This window comes from Callorhinus ursinus, unplaced genomic scaffold (assembly GCF_003265705.2).
Source record: "Callorhinus ursinus isolate GAN/ISIS: 27379988/994484 unplaced genomic scaffold, GSC_fseal_2.0 scaffold13, whole genome shotgun sequence".
Taxonomy (NCBI): Eukaryota; Metazoa; Chordata; class Mammalia; order Carnivora; family Otariidae; genus Callorhinus; species Callorhinus ursinus.
The window spans coordinates 38,708,068-38,729,450 of record NW_027397075.1 but is presented as its reverse complement, the minus strand read 5'-3'; the positions used below and the strand labels follow the sequence as shown (position 1 = coordinate 38,729,450).

General features: G+C 36.0%; 1 protein-coding gene across 1 annotated transcript in view; it reads left to right on the top strand.

The window, feature by feature from the left end:
* The window catches only part of HMCN1 (hemicentin 1), a 489,046-nt gene that overhangs the window by 263,512 nt on the left and 204,151 nt on the right, over positions 1 to 21,383 (top strand). Inside the window, exons 17-28 of the mRNA XM_025877925.2 lie at positions 1,309 to 1,404; positions 2,568 to 2,695; positions 4,006 to 4,150; positions 7,264 to 7,376; positions 9,314 to 9,473; positions 10,076 to 10,244; positions 13,001 to 13,128; positions 14,649 to 14,921; positions 15,489 to 15,584; positions 18,102 to 18,296; positions 19,354 to 19,484; positions 19,650 to 19,797. Of these exons, the coding sequence (XP_025733710.1) occupies positions 1,309 to 1,404; positions 2,568 to 2,695; positions 4,006 to 4,150; positions 7,264 to 7,376; positions 9,314 to 9,473; positions 10,076 to 10,244; positions 13,001 to 13,128; positions 14,649 to 14,921; positions 15,489 to 15,584; positions 18,102 to 18,296; positions 19,354 to 19,484; positions 19,650 to 19,797 (1,782 nt within the window). The remainder of the gene's footprint in view (positions 1 to 1,308; positions 1,405 to 2,567; positions 2,696 to 4,005; positions 4,151 to 7,263; positions 7,377 to 9,313; positions 9,474 to 10,075; positions 10,245 to 13,000; positions 13,129 to 14,648; positions 14,922 to 15,488; positions 15,585 to 18,101; positions 18,297 to 19,353; positions 19,485 to 19,649; positions 19,798 to 21,383) is intronic.

Here is a 21,383-nt window from a genome sequence, read left to right as displayed (position 1 = left end):
AGTGTGTGCTTTATTAACCAGATGATTTGCTGAATTTTCCTTTGCAAGTGAGAGTTTGCTGTCGTTGAGAGTGGACACTGCCTGAGTTTACCAGATGCAGTCCTGCAGTTACATGCAAAAGGTTAACAGAGGAGTAGAAGCTTTGTCACTGCTCTTTATCTGAGAGAATATGGAACTGTTTAAAATGGAAAGCTACGTTTTTCTCTGTCAAATCTTGTCAGTAGATAACACTGTGCTTATTTAGTTAAGATATTTGCAAAGATTACAGTCATTTCCCTATTTAAAATCTTCTGTTGCCTCCCCTATTGCTCACAAGACAAACCACACTCTTTACAAGGCACCAGACTGTCTTTAGCTTGTCTCCTGACTGTATCCACGCAACCTTTAACCTAGTAGTCTTCGTCCTGATCCTCCTAATGCCCTCCTTAATTAAAAATATTTTGTAATATCCTCTTTACTATCCTGAAACAAAGTCTATATTTTTGATCTACCTACATAGTAAAAACTATTTTAATACCTAAAATGTAGTACAAAGGAAAATAAAGTAATTTTTATTGAAACAATAGGTATTTCAATAGGCAAATACCCTGGCAATGTCTACATAATGTACATACATGTTTAGGTACATTACCATGAATTTGACAGCTCAAATGTAGACTGATAAATATAATTACCATATAATTATAAACAAAGTCATCAAATCCATGAATTTCCAGTGGAGTCTTCAAAAGTCTTACTGGACTTGGGCTAATTGTTCCTTTCATGAATCTGCCCCCTGCATGGCCTCCCCAGTTTTTGCCCACTGAGTGCTGATATACTCCCCCAGTCATTGGGCCAACTAAAAAAAAAAAAAAAAAAAACTCTCTTGCAAGCCTTCAAAATGCCCCCAGGGGGGTACTGCAAGATACATTGGTAGTGCAGCTTTCCATTCTTTGAACAGACCTTGATTTTTCAAGTTATGCTTTTGTCTTTGCAGCCTGTTGGGCTTGGACTGCCCTTCCCCTATTCTACCTGCTATTTAAGGTACAGCTTGTATCCTACCTGCTCTGCGACTTCTCCCCTAAGTCCTCTACATGCTGTCAGTCTCTTCTGTCTCTGTGCTCCCACAGCTTTGTTTGAAATGCATATTACAGCATTTATCACACTGTGGTATGATTGTTGGTTTTTACGTATGTCTCCTCCCATAGAATGGGAACTACCAGAAGACAGTACCCACACATTTTCCACCCACAAATCTCAACACAGTGCCTGGCACGTAGTTAAGCTTCATCGATGGTATTAAATGAGTAAACGATCTCTTCTGTTTAGATTTATGGGCAAATGATAAAGGAACCTATATTTGTGAAGCTGAAAACCAGTTTGGAAAGATCCAGTCCCAGGCAACAATAACAGTGACAGGACTTGGTAAGATCAATTAAGTGCTTACATATCATGCTCTTCCAAGTCATCAGACTTCTTTTACTACATCATCTCTTGCCTTTGCCACTTTAAACAAAAAAACAACAGGTAAATATTTGACTACTAAATTAGCCTTCTGTCTCCCACCCTATTTCATATTTCATGGGATATTAGAACTGGAAATAACCTAACAGATCATCTGCTCTAAGTTCCTTATCTTCCATTTGAAGAAATGAAGGTCAACTTGAATAAATTGATTTAAATCTAAATCTAAATACATACATACACATATTAGAGTCATGGCACATGAAATTATTTTTGGATATAGTAAGAGGTAAGGATACAATATCATTTATTTCCAAGTGGTAGGACATATGTTTCAATATCTTTTATTGAATATTCTCTTCCCACTTATTAAAATACCCATTTGGTCACATGTTAAATTTATATTCCTATGTCTATTCCTTGGAATTCTATTTATGCATTAGTATTACATTGTCTGAATTATTACAGCATTTAATGTGATTTTTAGATCTGTCAGTGCCTGTTTCTCATTAATATGCATTTATAAAATTTTCTTTCTATATCTCCCTTTATTCATCTACATATATTTAAATTTTCCAAACCGGATATCTAGGGATTTTGCCTTGATTTGTGTTAAATTTATTAATTAATTCCTAGAAAAGAACATTTTTCCATCTAAGAGAGTTCACCTCATTTTATTTGCTTGAGCTGTTCTCGTAGCCTCCAAATTGATCTTATCCCTTCTGGTTTTTCCCTTCTCCAGTAAGTCTTAGTCACAGTTTCCAGATTAGTATTTCCTGAGAATGGTTCTGATGATCCCACTTTTTTAATTGATAAGTGCTCTTAGTCCCTTTCCATTTGTCCATTGCATACATTGCACATTTCTTGGCTTGATATCTCTGGCCTTCCATGCCGTAGAGGAATTCTTTTTTACTTTCTCTGCTCCAAACTATTATCTGCCCTCTTGCCATTCCCTCTGCTTAGAAGGGTCTTTTATCTCTGTCTTCCAATTCAAACCCATTTATATTTAAAAATCTTGTTCTTGAAAATTCAATTTTTTAAAGAGCATAATCTTGACCTATAAGGATGTTTGTCTTCCTTTTGGGGAAGATAGAGTTGATAATACCTGGTTCTCTCTGACTTAGTTGCTCCACTCATTGGAATCAGCCCTTCAGTGACCAGTGTCATTGAAGGACAGCAGCTTACTTTGCCTTGTGCTCTGTTGGCTGGAAATCCCATTCCAGAACGTCGGTGGCTTAAGAATTCAGCCATGGTAAGAACATTTTAAATCCATGCATTCACATTTCTAATTTTCTTGCATAAGAGGCAATTTATTCCAACCATTAAAATTTCAATTTAATAAATATACAAAAATACAAAAGAAAAACTTTTTTTCAGTATTAACATGTTTATGCTGTTTATATTATTTCAGAATTAATAAGATGGAGAAATAGGTGATTTTTATAGTTTTGCATTAAATTCAGTGCAACTAATAAACTCTTCAGAATATGTAAAAACTGAAGCAAATAGAAAATTATTTTTATAGCATTTAAATATTTTTATATCCTCTCTGTAGGATGTAATAAATATTATTTCATAAAATTCTTCCATTTATTAATCTTTATTATTAATTTCAAACATTGTATCTTTTATCATGAACTATTTAAAAATGTGGATCTATTTTGTGTCATTGTTTTTCAGTATATAACTTTGGATTATGAAAGGATGTGAAAAAATTTTCACAGTTCTATGGAATTTTTTGCAAACATGCTATCTCTGGCAATAAATTTTTATCTAGTTAAGAGCACTTTTCCTTCCATTTTCCAGGGTAGTTAGACTTGCTTTCTTTTTGAATGCCAATTAGAAGTGAATTGACTCCATGGAATAAAATGTAAAATTGTACATATTTGCATAAAATCCTGAGGAAAATTAGTAGACCTCACTCAATAATTAAATGCCCTTATAACAAAGGATGATACTGTTTGAGCACTAAGGTATTCTGTGACTGAACAAAATGCATAAATGGCACAATTAGAGTATCATTTTTAACAGAAAATATTGCCAACCTTCTCTGACACAGTTCCTATATCATATATTGCCTCTAATATTTGTATCTTTCACTGAAAAGGGTGAGTGTTGAGATGAATCACATTCTCTCAACTTGAATGAATGTCTATTTGCCAAAATAAAAATATCAAATAGCTTGCAAGTGGTAATATAGTCTTCTTGGAAAATAACAAATTAGTAACAAGTAAAAATGACTAGTGGAATTTGAGTCCTGAGTGATAACAAAAAGCACAGAGACACGAAACAGAGACATCACTTGACATGAAACATCCTTTTTCCAGCATGTGCATAACTCCAACAGATGTTAGTAGGTGTAATTTTTGGTGGTGTATCAGGATGACATATAATTGATTCTACTCTTGGTAACATTTTATGCTCATCATTTTTCCCTTAAGGTTGTTAAAATATTTTGTTATAAGACATTTAATAACCCAGTTGGGGAAAAAAAAAACAAATCTGGTTTTGGCTTAGGAAAGATTACCTTTTAAATTAAATATGACTTTTTTTTTCTTTAAGTTGGTCCAAAATCCTTACATCACTGTACGCAGTGATGGGAGTCTCCATATTGAAAGAGTTCGCCTTCAGGATGGAGGCAAATATACTTGTGTGGCCAGTAATGTTGCTGGAACCATTAACAAAACTACCACTCTGGATGTGCATGGTAAGAGACACACCCATTGTAATTCTTTCCAAACCATGTTCAAAGCTAGGTTTATGTCTCTAAATCAAATCACTCTGTCTTCTAGTTGTAAGAAATAGACTTTTTTCCTAATTGTTATTCTGAACAAAAAGCCTTATTTCTTGAACACTATTTACATTGTTAAGGCTGTTTCCAGAATTCCCTTTCCTACATACATAAAAAGGCTTTATTGGGAGTTACCAGCTGAGTCTGGCCAAGGGCTTTTGTAAGTGGTTTCTTAATTGATAAAAGTGAACTCAGTTCTCAAAGAGTTAGTTTTAAAAATACATTTTAATTTCAGGCAAGCTGAACTTATTATTCCATCCAAATTGCCTTTTCTTTTTGGATTGTGCAACAAGCATATTCTACTAATGACCCCTTTGTGTGTTAGCTAGAAATGACCTAAACTTTTCTAAAGGCCACCTCATGTGCTCCAAACAATCTTTTTGCATGTTAGATAACTTAAAAGGTCACAAATAAGAAAATCCAAAAGCTATCTTTTTCCATTCGTGACTAACAGTCACGAACTTTTTACATCTCAATAAACAAGTGACACCTTCATAGTTTAAGAAATTGTCACAAGTTTTTTTTGTATATTTTCTTTAAAGACTTTGCAACATTGTTTTAAGTGTGGTATTAAAAAATAGTTCTGTGTACAGAGATGAAAGTAACACAGAACATTTGTTTTTAGTAAATTCATCCTTTTTTTAGGACATGAGTTGGAGAATCCAGTAATTTCCACATTTTGCTTGGTCTGTTGAAATTGTCAGTGGTTGCAGACCATCTTCTTTTTTTTAATGTCTGTGTCTCATTGTAAATAGTCTCTTCTGCCTCTCTCAATCTTACACCAGCCCCCACCAACATCGCATGAATATTCTTGAAGAAATACTATTTTAAAGATATATTAAAGTAATACTAAGTTATTGTCTAAAAGAATAAATGCATAATGCCAGATTGAATACAGTTGTGTTTACTTTTAGAAAAAATCAGTCCATTGATTTCCTGGAGGGTGCTTATGGACTGGCTTGAGAATCTAGTATAGAAATATAATCATGTCACCTCCATAGAATATTGTGTTGAGAAAGTTTCTGAGGCTAATTTTTACTTGAGTGAAAGGGTGATGTGATTAGCTGGGATGTTAGCCAGATCAGAGGAGCGAGGAGATGAACTGGTGATGCGGTTTATCATGATGCACTAAATGTTGACAATTAAAAGCTAAAAAGACATCGTTTCATCCATCTTAGTCCAAAATGAGTAACTGATTTAGTTACTAAGGTTAAAAAAATCAACCCAGACGTTTGACAGGAACTAAATCGAGCAACCATTCAGCTGACAGATGAGTTTTTGAGTTGGATATGATATGATCCAGTATCACAGGTTTTCTGTACCTCCGTATGCACGTTAATTAGCGCTGCCATTCCTTCATGACTCTGCCTTGCCACTTTTTTTTTTTTAAGATTTTATTTATTTGAGAGAGAGAGAGACACAGCAAGAGAGGGAATACAAGCAGGGGGAGTGGGAGAGGGAGAAGCAGGCCTCCCACGGAGCAGGGAGCCCAATGCGGGGATTGATCCCAGGACCCTGAGATCATGACCTGAGCCGAAGGCAGACGCTTAATGACTGAGCCCCCCCAGGGGCCCCCTGCCTCTCCACTTTTAAGGATACTCATTAAAAGCTCTCAATGACCAGTTTTTAAAAGGATGAATTAATGCATGCAAATAAAAACGTAAATTAAAATGGCAAACCACTCACTTGTCATCTTGATTTATGTAGGTGGACAATCTGGAAAGAAACAGCTTTTCCACAGACAGATGTCATCAGATTTGAAAATGCCTAAACTTGCCACTTTCCCGAATAGCTGTCAAACTCAATATGCATTTAAGAAAATGGCTTATTGAATGTAGCCACAAAATTACAGTAGAGTTGAGAGTTGACTCTTCCATGATGATTCTGGAAATTAAATATGTTGCTTTAGAGAGTAGCCTGATGTAGAGTATCTGGGATTTTTGGCCAATTTTTTTTTTTAAGAAAAATTATCTAAAGAATAAACCTAGCCTTAGGAAAATACCAGGGTGTAGCAAAGCTAAGCTTTCCAGGGAAGCTTATAAATGGAAGTCTCTGGTATCTCTTGTTCTGGCAAACTTCTCCTCCCAGGTAGCTGTGATAATTCTAGAGAAATTTGTCTCCAAAGCAAGAGACTCAGTGAGTGCATGAACCCTAGGAAGCCATTCCAGTCATCTTTCCAGGGGAGGGAAAAGAAACGCCTGGTATATATCGGGCTTGTATTGTGTTCCTTGCACTATGTTAAGAACTTTCATGTTGGGAACTTTGTTAATCAAATTCATTATTTTGAGAACATTGAGTATTGATAATTTTTCATATGCTAGTTGCCTATGATTCATTGAGATATGCACAGAATATAATCATTAAGTCTTCCTTTTCCTTTTGCTTCTGCTCATATAATGTTAATTCTTCAGTTGCTTTCTAAAGTCAAAAGGTATGTTATTCTTCTTAGTGAAAACTACTGACTTAGATTCTGGTATTTTAGTCTTTTAAATGTAAACACCTAAGGCCTTGCAAATTTTATTGTTGAATTTCTTTTAAGAAAACATATCCTTATTTCTAGGTTAAATTTAGTAACTTGTTAAGTAGTTCCTGTGAATAGGTAGATATTAAATGTGTAGCAGTTAAACAGTCCATTTCTGTGACAGTGGGCTTGTGTCAGCTCACTGCAGCTTAATGGGTAAGGGACAATGATGAAAGGTCTGGTTAAATGTGTAACTGTCAGGATGTAATTCTACCTCGAATTTCCAGGAAAACATGGATTTTCTTCAGTCTTATTTTTGTTAGGAAAGTTAACTTGCTATGCATAATGTACTACTTAACTTAAAGTTTTATTAAATTCTTCAGATTAGAGTTACTGTATTTACTTTATTACAGTTACTTACATGTTACCCTACATTTCTATCAGAAAATACTGTCTTAGCTAGTTTTTACAAATACATAGTCTATCCTAAAAACGTGCAACTTTAAAACATACGAGGCTAAACGGAACAACAGATGCTCAGATTCTGAGTATTGCATCCTTTTTTCAGTTCTGCCAACCATTCAGCATGGGCAGCAGGTACTCAGCACAATTGAAGGCATTCCAGTAACTCTACCATGCAAAGCAAGTGGAATTCCCAAGCCATCTATTATCTGGTCCAAGGTAAATGACCTACCAAGTGGTGTTTGTTAATGTTACATGTTATCACAACAATGTTTGAATATTTTTCATCCTACATGGGACTTGTGACTATACCACAGAATTTTATAAAAAGGAAAACCCATGCAGTCATACCACGTGGAAGGGGCCTTAAAATGTCCCTAGTGCAGTCACCTACCTGATGCTGGAGTTAACATTAGCAACACAACAGTGAACACAACATAACACCTTCTGCACACCAGGAGCTTTTCTAAATACTTTGCATGTTTGTAGCAGATCCTTTTTTACCCTTGCCACATCCCTGCAGCCCTTGTGATTTCAGCGCAGCTCCGGTGGACAGCTCCATGCACTCTGCCAGAGTCCCTCCCACTTCATGTGTGTGCCTCTCTGGTTTTTTGGACTCAGGACTTTGTCTCCAAAGTCCCATAAGGCCACTCAGCCTGTTCTTGGGTAGTCAGGAAGTGTAGGGGCAGTAACGCCTGTGGGGGGCAGGTATCCTATGTAAATGACCTGCTTCTCATCCATCAGAAGAATATGTCTTTCTGAGTTGCTTCTACATGGTTTCTCAAAGGATCCTCAGCACATGGAAGCTTATCAGCCCAGCCACAGAGGAAACAAGAGCACTGAAATCCTTTTTAACTTTCCTTCCTTCTGTGCCTCACTCTCCCACCCACCTGCTTGAGCCTCTGGGGATTACTTTCCCCACTAAACTTCTTGCCCCCAAATCTTTGTCTAAGACCCTCTTCTCTTAGGAAGCCAAAATAAGACATACACAGAACTCATTTATTTCCCTCTGTGTCCCTATCGTGAAGTTGTCTGGCCTCTACTTGTATTCTTGCAGTGAGGAAAAACCCATTTCCTAAGGAAGTCCTTTTCATCTTTGAACAGTTGTGAAAACAGCATATATTTTCTGTAAATTAATTTAAATCTGGCAGCTGTAAGTAATATGAAATGATGGCATAATAACAAAATATGGCATTTGTATAATTAGTACTACATCCCAAGTATGTATGGTAAATACATGTATGTATGTATGTATGGTAAATACCATATAAGTTTATATATCTAAAAAGCTCTGAAATATAAAATTGGTGCTGACATCTGTAAGTTAAATAAAAAGGTTAAGATTTCTGCATTCTGGACACAAAAATCCAGTGCTGTAGCGTCTGGTACTGTATAGAAGTTTAATGCATTTTAGGAAAATGTAAAAATGAAAGGCCAGAGTGGCCTTTGTGCTGTGATAAAGCACAGAGGTTAAGAGTTTGGGGTCCAGGGCGCCTGGGTGGCTCAGTTGGTTAAGCGACTGCCTTCGGCTCAGGTCATGATCCTGGGGTCCCGGGATTGGGTCCCACGTCGGGCTCCCTGCTCAGCGGGGAGTCTGCTTCTCCCTCTGACCTTCTTCCCTCTTGTGCTCTCTATCTCTCATTCTCTCTCTCTCTCTCAAATAAATAAATAAAATCTTAAAAAAAAAAAAAGAGTTTGGGGTCCAGAGCCTGACTGCCAGGGTTCAAGTCCCAGCTCTACCACAGACTGACTGTTACTCCACGTCATCCCCAAGCTTTAATATTTTCATCTATAAAATGGTGATTATGGTAGTTCCTACTCATATAATTGTTTTGAATGTGAAAATAGTTAATTCATGTGAAGTGCTCAAAGCAACAGTGCGTGCCTAACATAATCAACTGTCCCATTCATTACTATTACCATTATTCCCTCCATTTTTAAGTAGCTCTGGAACAAAGGGGACATGGTTCAGTATGAAGAAATACCGCCTTTGCTTTATTTGCTTAATTTTTCGTGTAAATAACTTACTTCAAATTAGCATTTTTTTTAATCTCGTATGTTCCCCCCATGGAGATCTTTTTCTTCCTCTCTTCCTTTTCCAGACGTGAAGTCACTCCTTTATTATCTTAAAAAACACTCTTTGTTGTGTTTTGCAGAAAGGGGAGCTGATTTCCACCAGCAGTGCTAAGTTTTCCGCAGGGGCTGACGGAAGTTTGTATGTGGTGTCACCTGGGGGTGAAGAGAGCGGGGAGTATGTCTGCACTGCCACCAATGCAGCTGGCTACGCCAAAAGGAAAGTGCAGCTGACCGTCTACGGTGAGAGCCCCCGGAGGAATGTTTTTCTTTGACACTGTCTGCCAGCGCCAAAACTCACATTTCTCTCCCAAATCATATTACAAGGGGCTGTTCTCCTAATGTGAACTGCATTTTGCAAAAACGCATTTTTACTGCCAACCAACATCTCCTCTACTGAGATTCTTATTTAAAGGGAGAGTAATTGTATAGCTATTCGGAAAAATTTTATGGTGTTTTCCTGAGGAGTATGCTTATTGCACCCAACCAGCTTCAGAAACACCAGTTAGTTAAAACCCCTAGCAAAGCCAAACCTCAGCTATGTCTTGGTGAGCACTCTGCCTTGAGGGGTTCCTTGTACAAATGGCAGACTCTGAAAGGGCATTTCAGCTGACCTCTTCATTATATTACAAAAGGAAGAACTAAAAAGGGAAACTTTCTGGTCATTTTCCTTTCAGCTCTCGCTATAAATGTATCAGTGGAAAGTATTCGATATGCCCTGAAACTTTGGAATAGACAGCAGCATCTTTTTGTACATTTTTAAAGAATATTAATAGTCCACATTTGAATGTAAGTTAAGTGTTTTCAATGTACTATTTCCCTTCCAAAACCTGTGTTTATTTTAGTAAAGCCCAGAGTGTTTGGAGATCAACGAGGACTGTCCCAGGATAAGCCTGTTGAGATCTCCGTCCTTGCAGGGGAAGAGGTGACACTCCCATGTGAAGTAAAGAGCTTACCCCCACCCATCATTACCTGGGCCAAAGAGACCCAGCTCATCTCTCCATTCTCTCCAAGGTAGGGGATCTGGGATGAACTGCAACATGCGAAAACAGAATCTCTTAGGGCAGGTGGGTGTACCTATTCAGGTTTTCAGATTTCAAAAAATAACTTTTAAATTTGGGATAATTCACACATATATCTGAGCCTACAGAAAATATATGTATACTTTCTAAATCACTCTTTAATATCGGGAATGCCAATACCCAACTTTGACATAAATTCCCACAGGTGCATATACAAGGTAGTTATTGAAATGGAGCATATTTGTGTGTATAGGACACATAGAATCTTATTAATCCCACAGGAGCAGTAAAACACAGTAAGTACTCTAATGTCTAAGACTTGACTTCCGTTAGATGGTTTTGTAAAAATTTTCTTGATTAAACCCTTAGACTTCTAAAGGCCCACTGAGACAATACATTTGATAGGCTAAGTGACACGGAAAGCAGAATGCCAGAGCCTTGAAGGTACCACCTTTGTTGCCATGCAGGTACAAGGTTAAATTTACCTCCACCACTTAAAGCTTGCCTGAAACTTTTGGCAATTTTTTTCAGTGGCCCTCCAAACCTTAGATTTCTTGTTTATAAAATGGAGTTAATATTTGCGCAAAAGGATTATATAAGATAATGTATATTCCACACCCCCTGTCTCTAGTTCTCAAGGAATAGTAACAATTACTATTTTAACTCAATATCATGCCAGAAGTAAATGGTGGAATAAGAATTATAGTTTCCAGCTCTGTTAAACTTACTGATGTATAGTTATGAAGCTATATGTTCATGCTACTGTAGTGTCCCACCCCTGGCGAGGGTAAGAAAGACAATTAAGAACTACATAAGCTTACTATTTCTTTGAAAAATATTTGCTTTGGATATTTTAAATGAAAGAAATACCGTATTACAGATACAGTTGAAGTTTCCTTGTTTTCCTCCCCATTCTCTTTTCTCCCTTCCCAGGGCCAAATACTGCCACAGAATTCATGTGCTTTCTATGCATCCATTCTAAAACTGTAGAGGGCTCTTGTTTTCTGTGTTTTTACTTTTGCTTTTTGTGTCTGTTTTCAATTTGCTGTGTAACATATTAAATATTATTCTGCTTGTTTTTTTAAGTCCACATTTTTTCATTTATTCATTTTTAACTACCATATACATGTTCTACATTTTGTGTGTACATTTCCCAGTGTATGGACATTCAGGGTTTTGTTTGTTTCTCTTTGGTTTGGTTTTGGATTTTTAGTTTTACAAACAAGGCTTTTTAGTGAATATCGTTATGTATGTCTCTCTATATACACATGCATGAATTTCTTTAGGACTGGTACCTAGAGCTACAGTTTCTGGTCAGGATGAATTCCTACTTTCAGCTTTGTAGACAATGCTAAATTGCTGTCCAAAGAGGCACTACTGGTTTACCTTTCTCCCATTACAATATAGGTGTACCTACTTCCCCGTTATCATCAATGCATGATGTTGATGGACTTAAACATTTTTGTTGTTCAGATGGGTGTGAAATGGTATCTTGCAACTATCTGAGTTTTCATGTGACTGACTTCCAGGGAGCCCAGAATGCTTTTACCTGTTTGTTGGCATTTGTGTCATCTGTGACTTGCCTCTCTTTAAGCCTGCTGCACAGATTTCTGGTGACTTGCTTGTCTTTTTCTAGTTGAATATAGAAATTGGGTCTGTATTCTTAATAACAGTCTTTTGTTGTATGTGTTGAAAATATCTTTTCTCAGACCACTGCAAGGCTTTTAATGTGTGATGTCTGATTATACAGAATTTTACATTTTTTTTTGTAGCTCGGTGTATTAATCTGTTTTTAAAACTTGTACTTTATGAAAGATATTAACATGGCCACCAGTGTTCTATTCTACTATTTTAAGTTTGTTTTTCACATTACGGACCTTAATCCATCTGAATTTTTATGTTGTGTCTAGTATGGGTAGTGCTCTATTTTTAGTTATTTATTTATTTTTCCCATGTGGGGAACCTGTTGCCCAACATCATTTTTGGAATAATCACCCCTTTCCTTGCTCTTTGTAATATCACCTCTGTTATTGCGTATTATATGTTGGATTCTCCTATATGCTTATTTCTTTTGGGGGGAATTCTGTCCTTAACTATTTATTCATTTTTCTGTCTCAGGGCCAGTAGAACAACTTTCTTTTTCCTAGGCTTATAAGAAATCTCGATATTAAACAGGTCTCTCTGGCCCTCTCCGCCTTAAAGCTATTTCAATACAATTAACATAATAACATTTTTATATGTAGATCTGGCTCACTCAACTACATTATTGTCCTGTAGGAAGAATATATTCAATAAATTTTTGAGAATTACGTATGTACCTTCTTTTGCCTTTATTTTAACACACTAAATTTTTTAATGAAGCATTGCAGAAAAAGCAATACAGTATTCAAAATATGTTCAAAACTTACTAAAATATATATTTGCTTTGTGTAGTCACAACTTAACAAAGCAGAGAGATATATAATTTTTTGATAATTTCAGGTCATTAAGTTAGATCTAAAAGTAAAAGAAAACTGATTTTGTAGTTGTCAGAACGTCATACAGAATATATACACAATACAAAATATATACAAATACACAATATAATTATGAAAATTCCTGACTTTTAAAGTGTATATAAATAATATAGATGGGAGAATGGTTTCAAAAACTGCTTGCAGAGTAGTAATTTCACACTGAAGTGCAGCTGCATTGGAGATATTTAAATTCTCATGTTCTATGGTCTACTATGTGGTTTCTTTCTTTTAGACACACATTCCTCCCTTCTGGTTCAATGAAGATCATTGAGACCCGCGTTTCAGATAGTGGGATGTATCTTTGCATTGCCACAAATATAGCTGGGAACGTGACTCAGTCTGTTAAATTAAATGTCCATGGTGAGTTTTGAAATGAAGACATATGATATCTGTGTACTGGCCACAGGAAAATCCGTCATACCAGTTTCTTTGATAGTTAATCTCTAAATTGTATATAGAGTAATTAGAGAAAAATTTTCTAAAATTGGAGACTTGTGATTTTTCTTTCCTTTGCTCTGGAAAGTTTATTTGCCATCTATAGACAACTTTTCCCCTTTTCCTCAAATGAACAGTATTAAAATTTTGGCTCTCCATTTTACTAAATGTCTACAGTCACTTATGACAACTATTGATACAATGTAAAAAAAAGAAAATATGTTTAGACTGATGGCTTTTTGTGGAAGTGAATGTGGGTTCTCAAAGAAGAATTTACTAGTATTTGAATGGTCATTTTCAATATTCAGAGAATTCAGCAACTGAAAACATTCTGCTTCCTGGAACTGCTTAACTTTTTTAAAAACTTTCTAGTTAATCTGTTTTATTCCCTCAATTTTACCATAGTCTGTCCAAATATTTATTTATTCAACACATGCTTAGTGAGTACATACTCTGTCAGGCATTGTGTAGGTGCCAGATATTCAAATTTCAGGAAAAGATTTTCTCAGATAACATTGACCTGATTTCACTCTCAGATCAATCACTATAATAGTGTCCTATTTACCATGGGATTTGGGATCCAGTGAGAGTTCCATCATTTCCTAGCTCTAGGGTATCTTGGGCATATTACCTAATCTCTCTTACCTTTAGTTTTCTCTTTCATAAAATGATAATAACAATCCTCTCAAAATTATAAGGTTGTTACAACCTTTAGAATGTATTGGTTAAATATTAAGTTTTAAAAAATGGACAGAGGGATGGGGCTTTTTAGCAATGTAAGGTACATAAATTCTAATGATATCCTTATGAGTCAAATTGATTCTGTAGTGTTAAAGCATGTATGTGGAAACGAATAATACTTGCCAATGTTTTAATTAATTATCTCATTTAAATTTCTAAAGGAAGGTAGATAAAGAGAAGTAATAGAGACTTGATTTTGATTTTCTTCTCTGAAATTAGCAAAGGTTTTTATGAGAAACTTTTCTTACTGTCTGGCTAAACCTTCTACAAAGACCACAAAAACTAGGAGTACCTGAAGAGAAATGCTTTTTCTTTTACTCCCTTATATTATAGAAATCATTGCCTTTTAAGAGGGTTTTAAACTTTAAAATTATTTATAAATTAAAGGAAACCTAACATTTTTAAACACTTGCCTTTTCCTCAAGTTTGGCATGAGGGATTTTATATTTATTATTGCCCATAATCCTTGCAGTGTACTGATATTGAAGAGGTTATTTTTGCCTGGATTATCAAGGAAACAGGCCTCAGGAAATTTACTGACTTGCCCTAGATCACACAGCTAGTAAGTGGACCCCTGAGCCTGGGTCCAAATCCTGAGATTGTTCCACTTTCTCATGCTGCCTCTTGGTAAGGAGTTCGCATTAAAAGTGAGAAGAGAAAGGAATTTTTTAAATTGAATTATTAATACTCAAAATTGTGTCTAGTTCCTCCAAAGATACAGCCTGGCCCTAAACTTATGAAAGTCCAAGTTGGTCAAAGAGTGGACGTTCCGTGCAACACTCAAGGGACGCCTCTTCCTGTAATCACGTGGTTTAAGGGCGGAAGTGCCTTGCTGGTTGACGGAGTGCAGCATGTTAGCAATTTAGATGGAACATTAAGCATCGACCAAGCCATGCTCTCTGATGCCGGCCTATATACATGTGTCGCTACTAACATAGCAGGCAGTGATGAAACGGAAATAACACTACAAGTCCAAGGTGATTTTTGGCACAGAAAAATATGTGTATGGTGGGGGTATATTATACAACCTGCTGGCATAAGCTGTTCTACTTTGAGTAGGCAGAAAGTAAGCAGATAAGTAAGAAATACAGGTCATGAGAAATACTATGTAGAAAATTAAAACCGGGTGATGCTCCCTGCAGTTGTCTACTTCAAAGATTTTATTTACTTGAGAGAGAGAGAGAGAGAGAAGAGAGAGAGAGAATCCCAAACAGACTCTGAGCGGAGCACAGACCCCAAGGCAGGGCTTGATCTCATGACCCTGAGATCATGACTTGAGCCCAAATCAAGAGTCGGTCACTTAACTGACTGGGCCACCCAGGCACCCTATAACTTGTCTTTTCTAGTGAAATATTTGACCGGTTATTTTTAGCAGTTTGATAAATGTACTGCAGTAAAGTGTCTGGCAGCTATAAATATGTGTCATATTTAGGAGAAGAATCAGGAAAGATAGCAGTTCACCAGTGTAGCTGGTTGATGATGCTTCAAGAGAGTTTGATATTGCTTAAGGAAAGCCTATGATAATGCATTTATTTTTCTAATAGAACTACCTACACTAGAAGACCTAGAACCTCCATATAACACTCCATTCCAAGAAAGAGTGGCCAATGAACGCATTGCATTTCCATGTCCTGCAAAAGGTGTGTAGTCCTTGGACGTATGGGCATTAGCATAATGTTATATTATTTCAGAATTCTCTGTTGAACCCAAAGTATCTTTTTGAAAAGATCCGCTTGTCAGTCCTTGTTATAACATTTGGGCATTAATCCTTCTTTTAAATAACAGCTCTTTGAATAGGTGTTTTTCCCTCACAGGTGTTTTATTTACTTCAATGGAAAAGCCTTCTGTTCTTCCAAGCTTGCCCTATCTACTATGTTTCCCAAGTCATTCAGGCTCCTTCCTGTCACTTCTTAGTTCATTCGGTTTTGATAGGATTTCTCTTTAAAATGTGATAGCTAGAGCTATTCAGAATTTTCTGCATTTATCTCACTCAGAGGTATGATTTAGGACTAACCCCCTGTTTGTTCTGGATACTGCTCTTCTAGAAACCCTTTTTCTTAGATTTACCCTCTACTGGTAATCCTAAAGCTCAGGTTCTAACTTGACACTCTGGGGCTTATCCAGACCCCTTTTACCTCCCTGAATTTCTGGGCTTTCTATCCCCCCATGTTTACGGGCAGGAAACTGTTACTGTTTTCCCTCAGGGGAATGTGAAAGAGGCATTGTCACTATCAGCCTTACTCTGGATGCCAGTAGGTGGTTCAGAACGTCCTCTTTTTCATGTTTGCTTTCATCCACAGTGACTCAAACAGGTCTACAGCAGTTCTGGCAAATTCCAGACAGTATTCTTTCCGTCACCTCCATGCAGCTGGTACCATCAGTGCTCCCACAAAGGCCTCTTAGCGATTGTTCCTGGAGGCAGCAGCAGATGAAGGGTCTCATGGCTGTTCCTGCTTCTGTAGCAAGATTTTGCATCTCTCCACAGTGGCTCTCACCAATGGGTTTTTTTCTACCAGCATTACAAGAGAACTTAAACAAGCTTTTCACGTATCAAGATAATTATCAGTAACTATCCCCATAGCAGTGAGGGGGGAGGCAAGGCCTGGAGAGGAGACCCTTCGAGGGTTTAAGTTCAGGTATTTGCAATGAGTATTCGATGCCTCTGGATCGCTACCAGTAGCACTGTTGCTCTTTGCTCTCTGTTGGATCCCAGACTCCAGCACTGGCTTAGACTTCCCTTTTCCCAGCTGTTTTGACTTGCCTTTTACCCTCTGAAAAACCACCTCTTAGGTTCTCCATTGTCACCTGGGTTATAATTCTTAGGTTCATTTAAAGTAGCTACATGCCTTTTCATTGTCTTGTGCAACAAATTTCATCTTGTACATGATGGTTCCACCATTTATAAGTTAAAGATAATACAACTTCTTTTGCTCACTTGTTTAATTTTTCATTTACTCACTCAACAAGCATTCATTGAGAAGTCTGATTGAAATGCATAAAGGAATGAGTGGCATGTGAAGAAATGAAGCAATGATTATACCCCTTTCTTTTCTTTGACAACATAGAAAACTGTAGTCCATCCGTTCACCTTCTCTTTCTCATCAGTCAGCTTTTTACTGTTAGCACAATGAAATAGGCCAATCTTTTTGTTTTATTTTTTTTCCTCATAAATACAACTTTCATAGTCACTTTGATAAGTCCTTAACTCAATTTGAGTTTAGCCTTAGCGACATGTTTTATATATTCTGCCATTCTTTTGTAATTGTCTTGGATTAAAGTACTTGGATGCCAGTACTTTAATATTTTTTATTGTCCTTTAATATAAGATTATTAACAATGTCAGGCAACCACATTAATTTGATATCCTTTCTTTTTATTTTTATAGGTATTAATTAAATTTTGAAAGTACTTAGACTAGTGCCTGACACATCGTTTGCTAAATAAATACATTCTTAATATAGAATTAATGTTTGTTTATTTCCAGTATGTGCTTTTGGCTCTATTACATACTTCAAGATGGTTTTATCACTTCCACTCATCAGCACATCATTTCCACTTATTCATAAATAAATCTAGGAAATCAGTCTTGCTCTCTGCTTTCCCAATTTTCTTTTCAGTATAAAAAGTCAAGAATTGTTCCTATTGTCCTTTGTTTAACAGCATGAGATCACCAAATGTGTTAGTAGTAAAATTTCCTCATCTCTACTATATAAAGCATCGCTTCTGCACTTATGACTCTACTTGGTTGGGCAATCTTTATGTTGTATTCCTGTGATAGCCTCTTGCTTTTTGTTCTTCATTTATTTTTACCCCCAAACTCTTCATTTTGATCAATATAGTTTTTTCCCCACTAATTACCATGAACTCACACAAGAAAATGCTTTGGTTTGCTTACTGTCTTCTGAAAGTCTTGATAAAGACAACTTGCTCGAAGTCTACAGTAGAGATCACAGGTCTCTTGAGACTGATCAGAAATTAGAGGCATTAAATACCATAATCTCTTTGAAATTTCATGCCAGGAGAAATATCTTGAAAGTAGCATAGTACCTTAGAGTACAAATTATAGTCATAACAAAATTTTTGTTTCTTCTCAATGTATTTAATAATGATTACTAATTTTATTATAAAATACCACAAAACTCTGATTTCTTGTTTAGGGACCCCCAAACCAACCATCAAATGGATATGGAATGGTAGGGAGCTGACGGGCAGAGAGCCTGGTATTTCTGTTTTGGAAGATGGCACATTGTTGGTTATTGCTTCTGTTACACCCTCTGACAATGGGGACTACATCTGTGTGGCAGTCAATGAAGCTGGAACCACAGAAAAAAAATATAACCTCAAAGTCCATGGTAAACATAGATAAAATACCAAAATCATATACTTGAATATGTGACATTTTCTGTCTTAATATTTGTAAGTTATTCTTTCAATGTAGTATTATTTAATATTAATGTGAATAGAATGTTATCAAAAGGAAATTGATAATCTGATTGCATTGGTTAATTGATTGATTTAAAATTTCATGTAATTTTTTATTGTGACTTTATTTAAAATTCAGTAGTAGAATAGTCAAAAAGTTTTATGACCTAAGCTAAGCTATCTACTTACCCTCCCTAATGGCAAAGAAATTTAACTTTGTGTGTGTGTGTGTGTGTGTGTGTGTGTGTGTGTACGTGTATTTTCCCAGAGATATTTTATATGTAACAAGGAAATATGAATATATATTTTATCCTCTTTTTGTGTATAAAAAGGTACATATATATAGAAGAACATTGTATCCATTACTCTACACCTTGTCTATTTTACTAAAATATCTATCTTGGGGATTATTCATTATTCCTAACTCTTATTTATACCTATATAGCATCCCACTGTATGGCTATGCCATGATTTCCTTAACCTTCATCTATTAATGGTGAACATTTAGGTGTTACCAATTATTTGTTATTATAAGTAACACTTTAATGAAATATTTGTACATTGGTCATTTTGCATCAGTCACAGGTTATGTTCATTTTAAAATTTCATGGTTATTGACTTCCATAGACACTGGTCAATGTGCACTTCCATCAGCAAAGTAGTGAGTCCCTCTCATGACTTCATTAAGACCCTAGCAGTTTACATTTTGAGTGGTATACAGAATAACTAGTTTCTCCCTTAAATTTGTCCTAAGTTTTATCCTCACTTCAAAACTCTGAACTGTTAATTAAAGTAAAACTTTAATAAGAGTTATTTATACATATATTGGTCAAGATTTTTCCTTTTATGTTAAGGCATGTGCTTAAATATGACCAGCCTTTCTAGCTATCAGATATCTTAGAATTTGCTTTCTAAAGGCCTGTGTAAAGAAACGTCATAAGTAACATTTATTACAAAATTATCTAGCCATGACTCCTCTTTTTGCAGTTCCTCCAGTAATTAAAGATAAAGAACAAATAACAAACGTATCTGTGTTGGTCAATCAGCTGACCAATCTCTTTTGTGAAGTTGAAGGTACTCCTTCTCCCATCATTATGTGGTACAAAGATGACATCCAGGTAAATGAAGACATCAGAATATGTATAATTCCTTGCCTCTGCCTCTGAAATAAATCATTCAAATGTGACTTTCTTATTAATAATGATATAAAACTTCTGCATCAATTCCTAATTGTGCATTTGTATTGGGATTGGAAATAACACTGACCATTTTGGCCTTTGAAGGTGACTGAAAGCAGCACTACTCAGATTGTGAACAATGGGAAGATATTAAAGCTCTTCAAAGTCACTCCAGAGGATGCAGGAAGATATTCCTGCAAAGCAGTTAATATTGCAGGCACTTCTCAGAAGTATTTTAACATCGATGTGTTAGGTAAGGGAAACAGTCTTTTAAAAATGCTACAATTTTCAGATGCGTTTCTTATAATAGGATGGAGCTGACAGTTATGAAAGAGCAAAGAGATTAAAAAATTGAAAAGAGAAATATCATTTGTTTCACTCTTTCATTATTTTTGTCTTTAATATTGGTTAACCGGAATCATATGTTATAGAATATTTTAAGTTTTTTATTATTTATCATAGAGATGTCTGTGAATATTTGGTACTGTCTTATGCATAAAATAATAAATTACTACTCTTGTTGATTTCTCCCATTAGGTAGGCAGGAAATTCTCTGGGAAGTAACTATACAGGATGATGCAGAGTAAAACTCATTAATGCTCTTGACACATGAAGCTGCTAGATTGTAACTTGAACTGGAGAAAAGTAGCAAATGCACCTTTCCCTGCAATTCTGATTAACTCATAACTAAATCACCTCTGCCCTGATCCTAATTAAGAGGGGAAAATTCTGAGTGTGGGTAGAGGAATTGAGATATAAGACATTTAGAAAATTTTAATGGTACTCATAAATTTAAAGTTTTATAATTTTAGTTTATGAAATTATATTTGCCAATTAAAGTTTACTTTGTGATAAAATGACTTCCACCCTTTTCAATATTTTGTTCATCCATATGGGCATATGTTTCTAAGTCTGGGAATGATGCTGCATTCAAATAACCATTTTTAAGCTGCTTCAGCATAAAAATAATCCCTCTCATTAGTCTTCTCAGAGCCTGAAATACTTTGCATTTCCTCTACCAAAATTATTCTTATAATATTTAAGTACAGGCTATAAAAAACAAACTAAGTAATCTTTTTCTATCATTAGTCACATTGGCATTATTTCTCTTGGCATTCATTTACTTTGAATTCTGTGTGCTGATGACTCCCAAATTTTTATTTCCAGCTCAGACTTCTTCCCTGAGCTCTAAGAATATATATCTCATCTTTTCCACAGTGTCTTAACTCAGTGTCTTAGGGGCATATCAAACAGAAAGGTCTCAGTGAACATCTGTTCATCTGGGGTCATCTTCAGTGATCCCCATCACAGTGCAAAACATGTCCATCCACCCACTTGCTTCTGCTAGAACCTAGCACTCATTCTTTCCATCTACCTCTCCCCAACTCCTTAAATGTATCTACATCCTGTCAAGTCTACTTCCTAATCCAATGTTGAACTATCTACTTCCTTTCATTTCTAACTGTGAAAGTATCATCATTTATAAGCCAAATTAATGTAGTAACCTCTGAACTGCTCCCCTTCATCCACTCTTTGCCACTCAAATCCATTCTTCATCCCCCAACCAATGTGGTCTTAAAACAAAAATCTGATCACACCCCTCCTCTACTGAGGGAGCTACTTTGGTTGTTGGTCATTGCCCTGAAGATGAAGGCCAAACATCTTAACATGATATGAAGGGAGAGGATTTCAAAGTCAGGGAAGCGTACAAGAATTCTTCAATATTTTAGTAATTCTGAGAAGAAAAACTAGCATAGTCATTTTCACAGGTCTTCTATCCAATTGTAGCATAGAGGCCCTTTAAAAGAAATAAGGGTAATATACTTCAAACAGCACTAT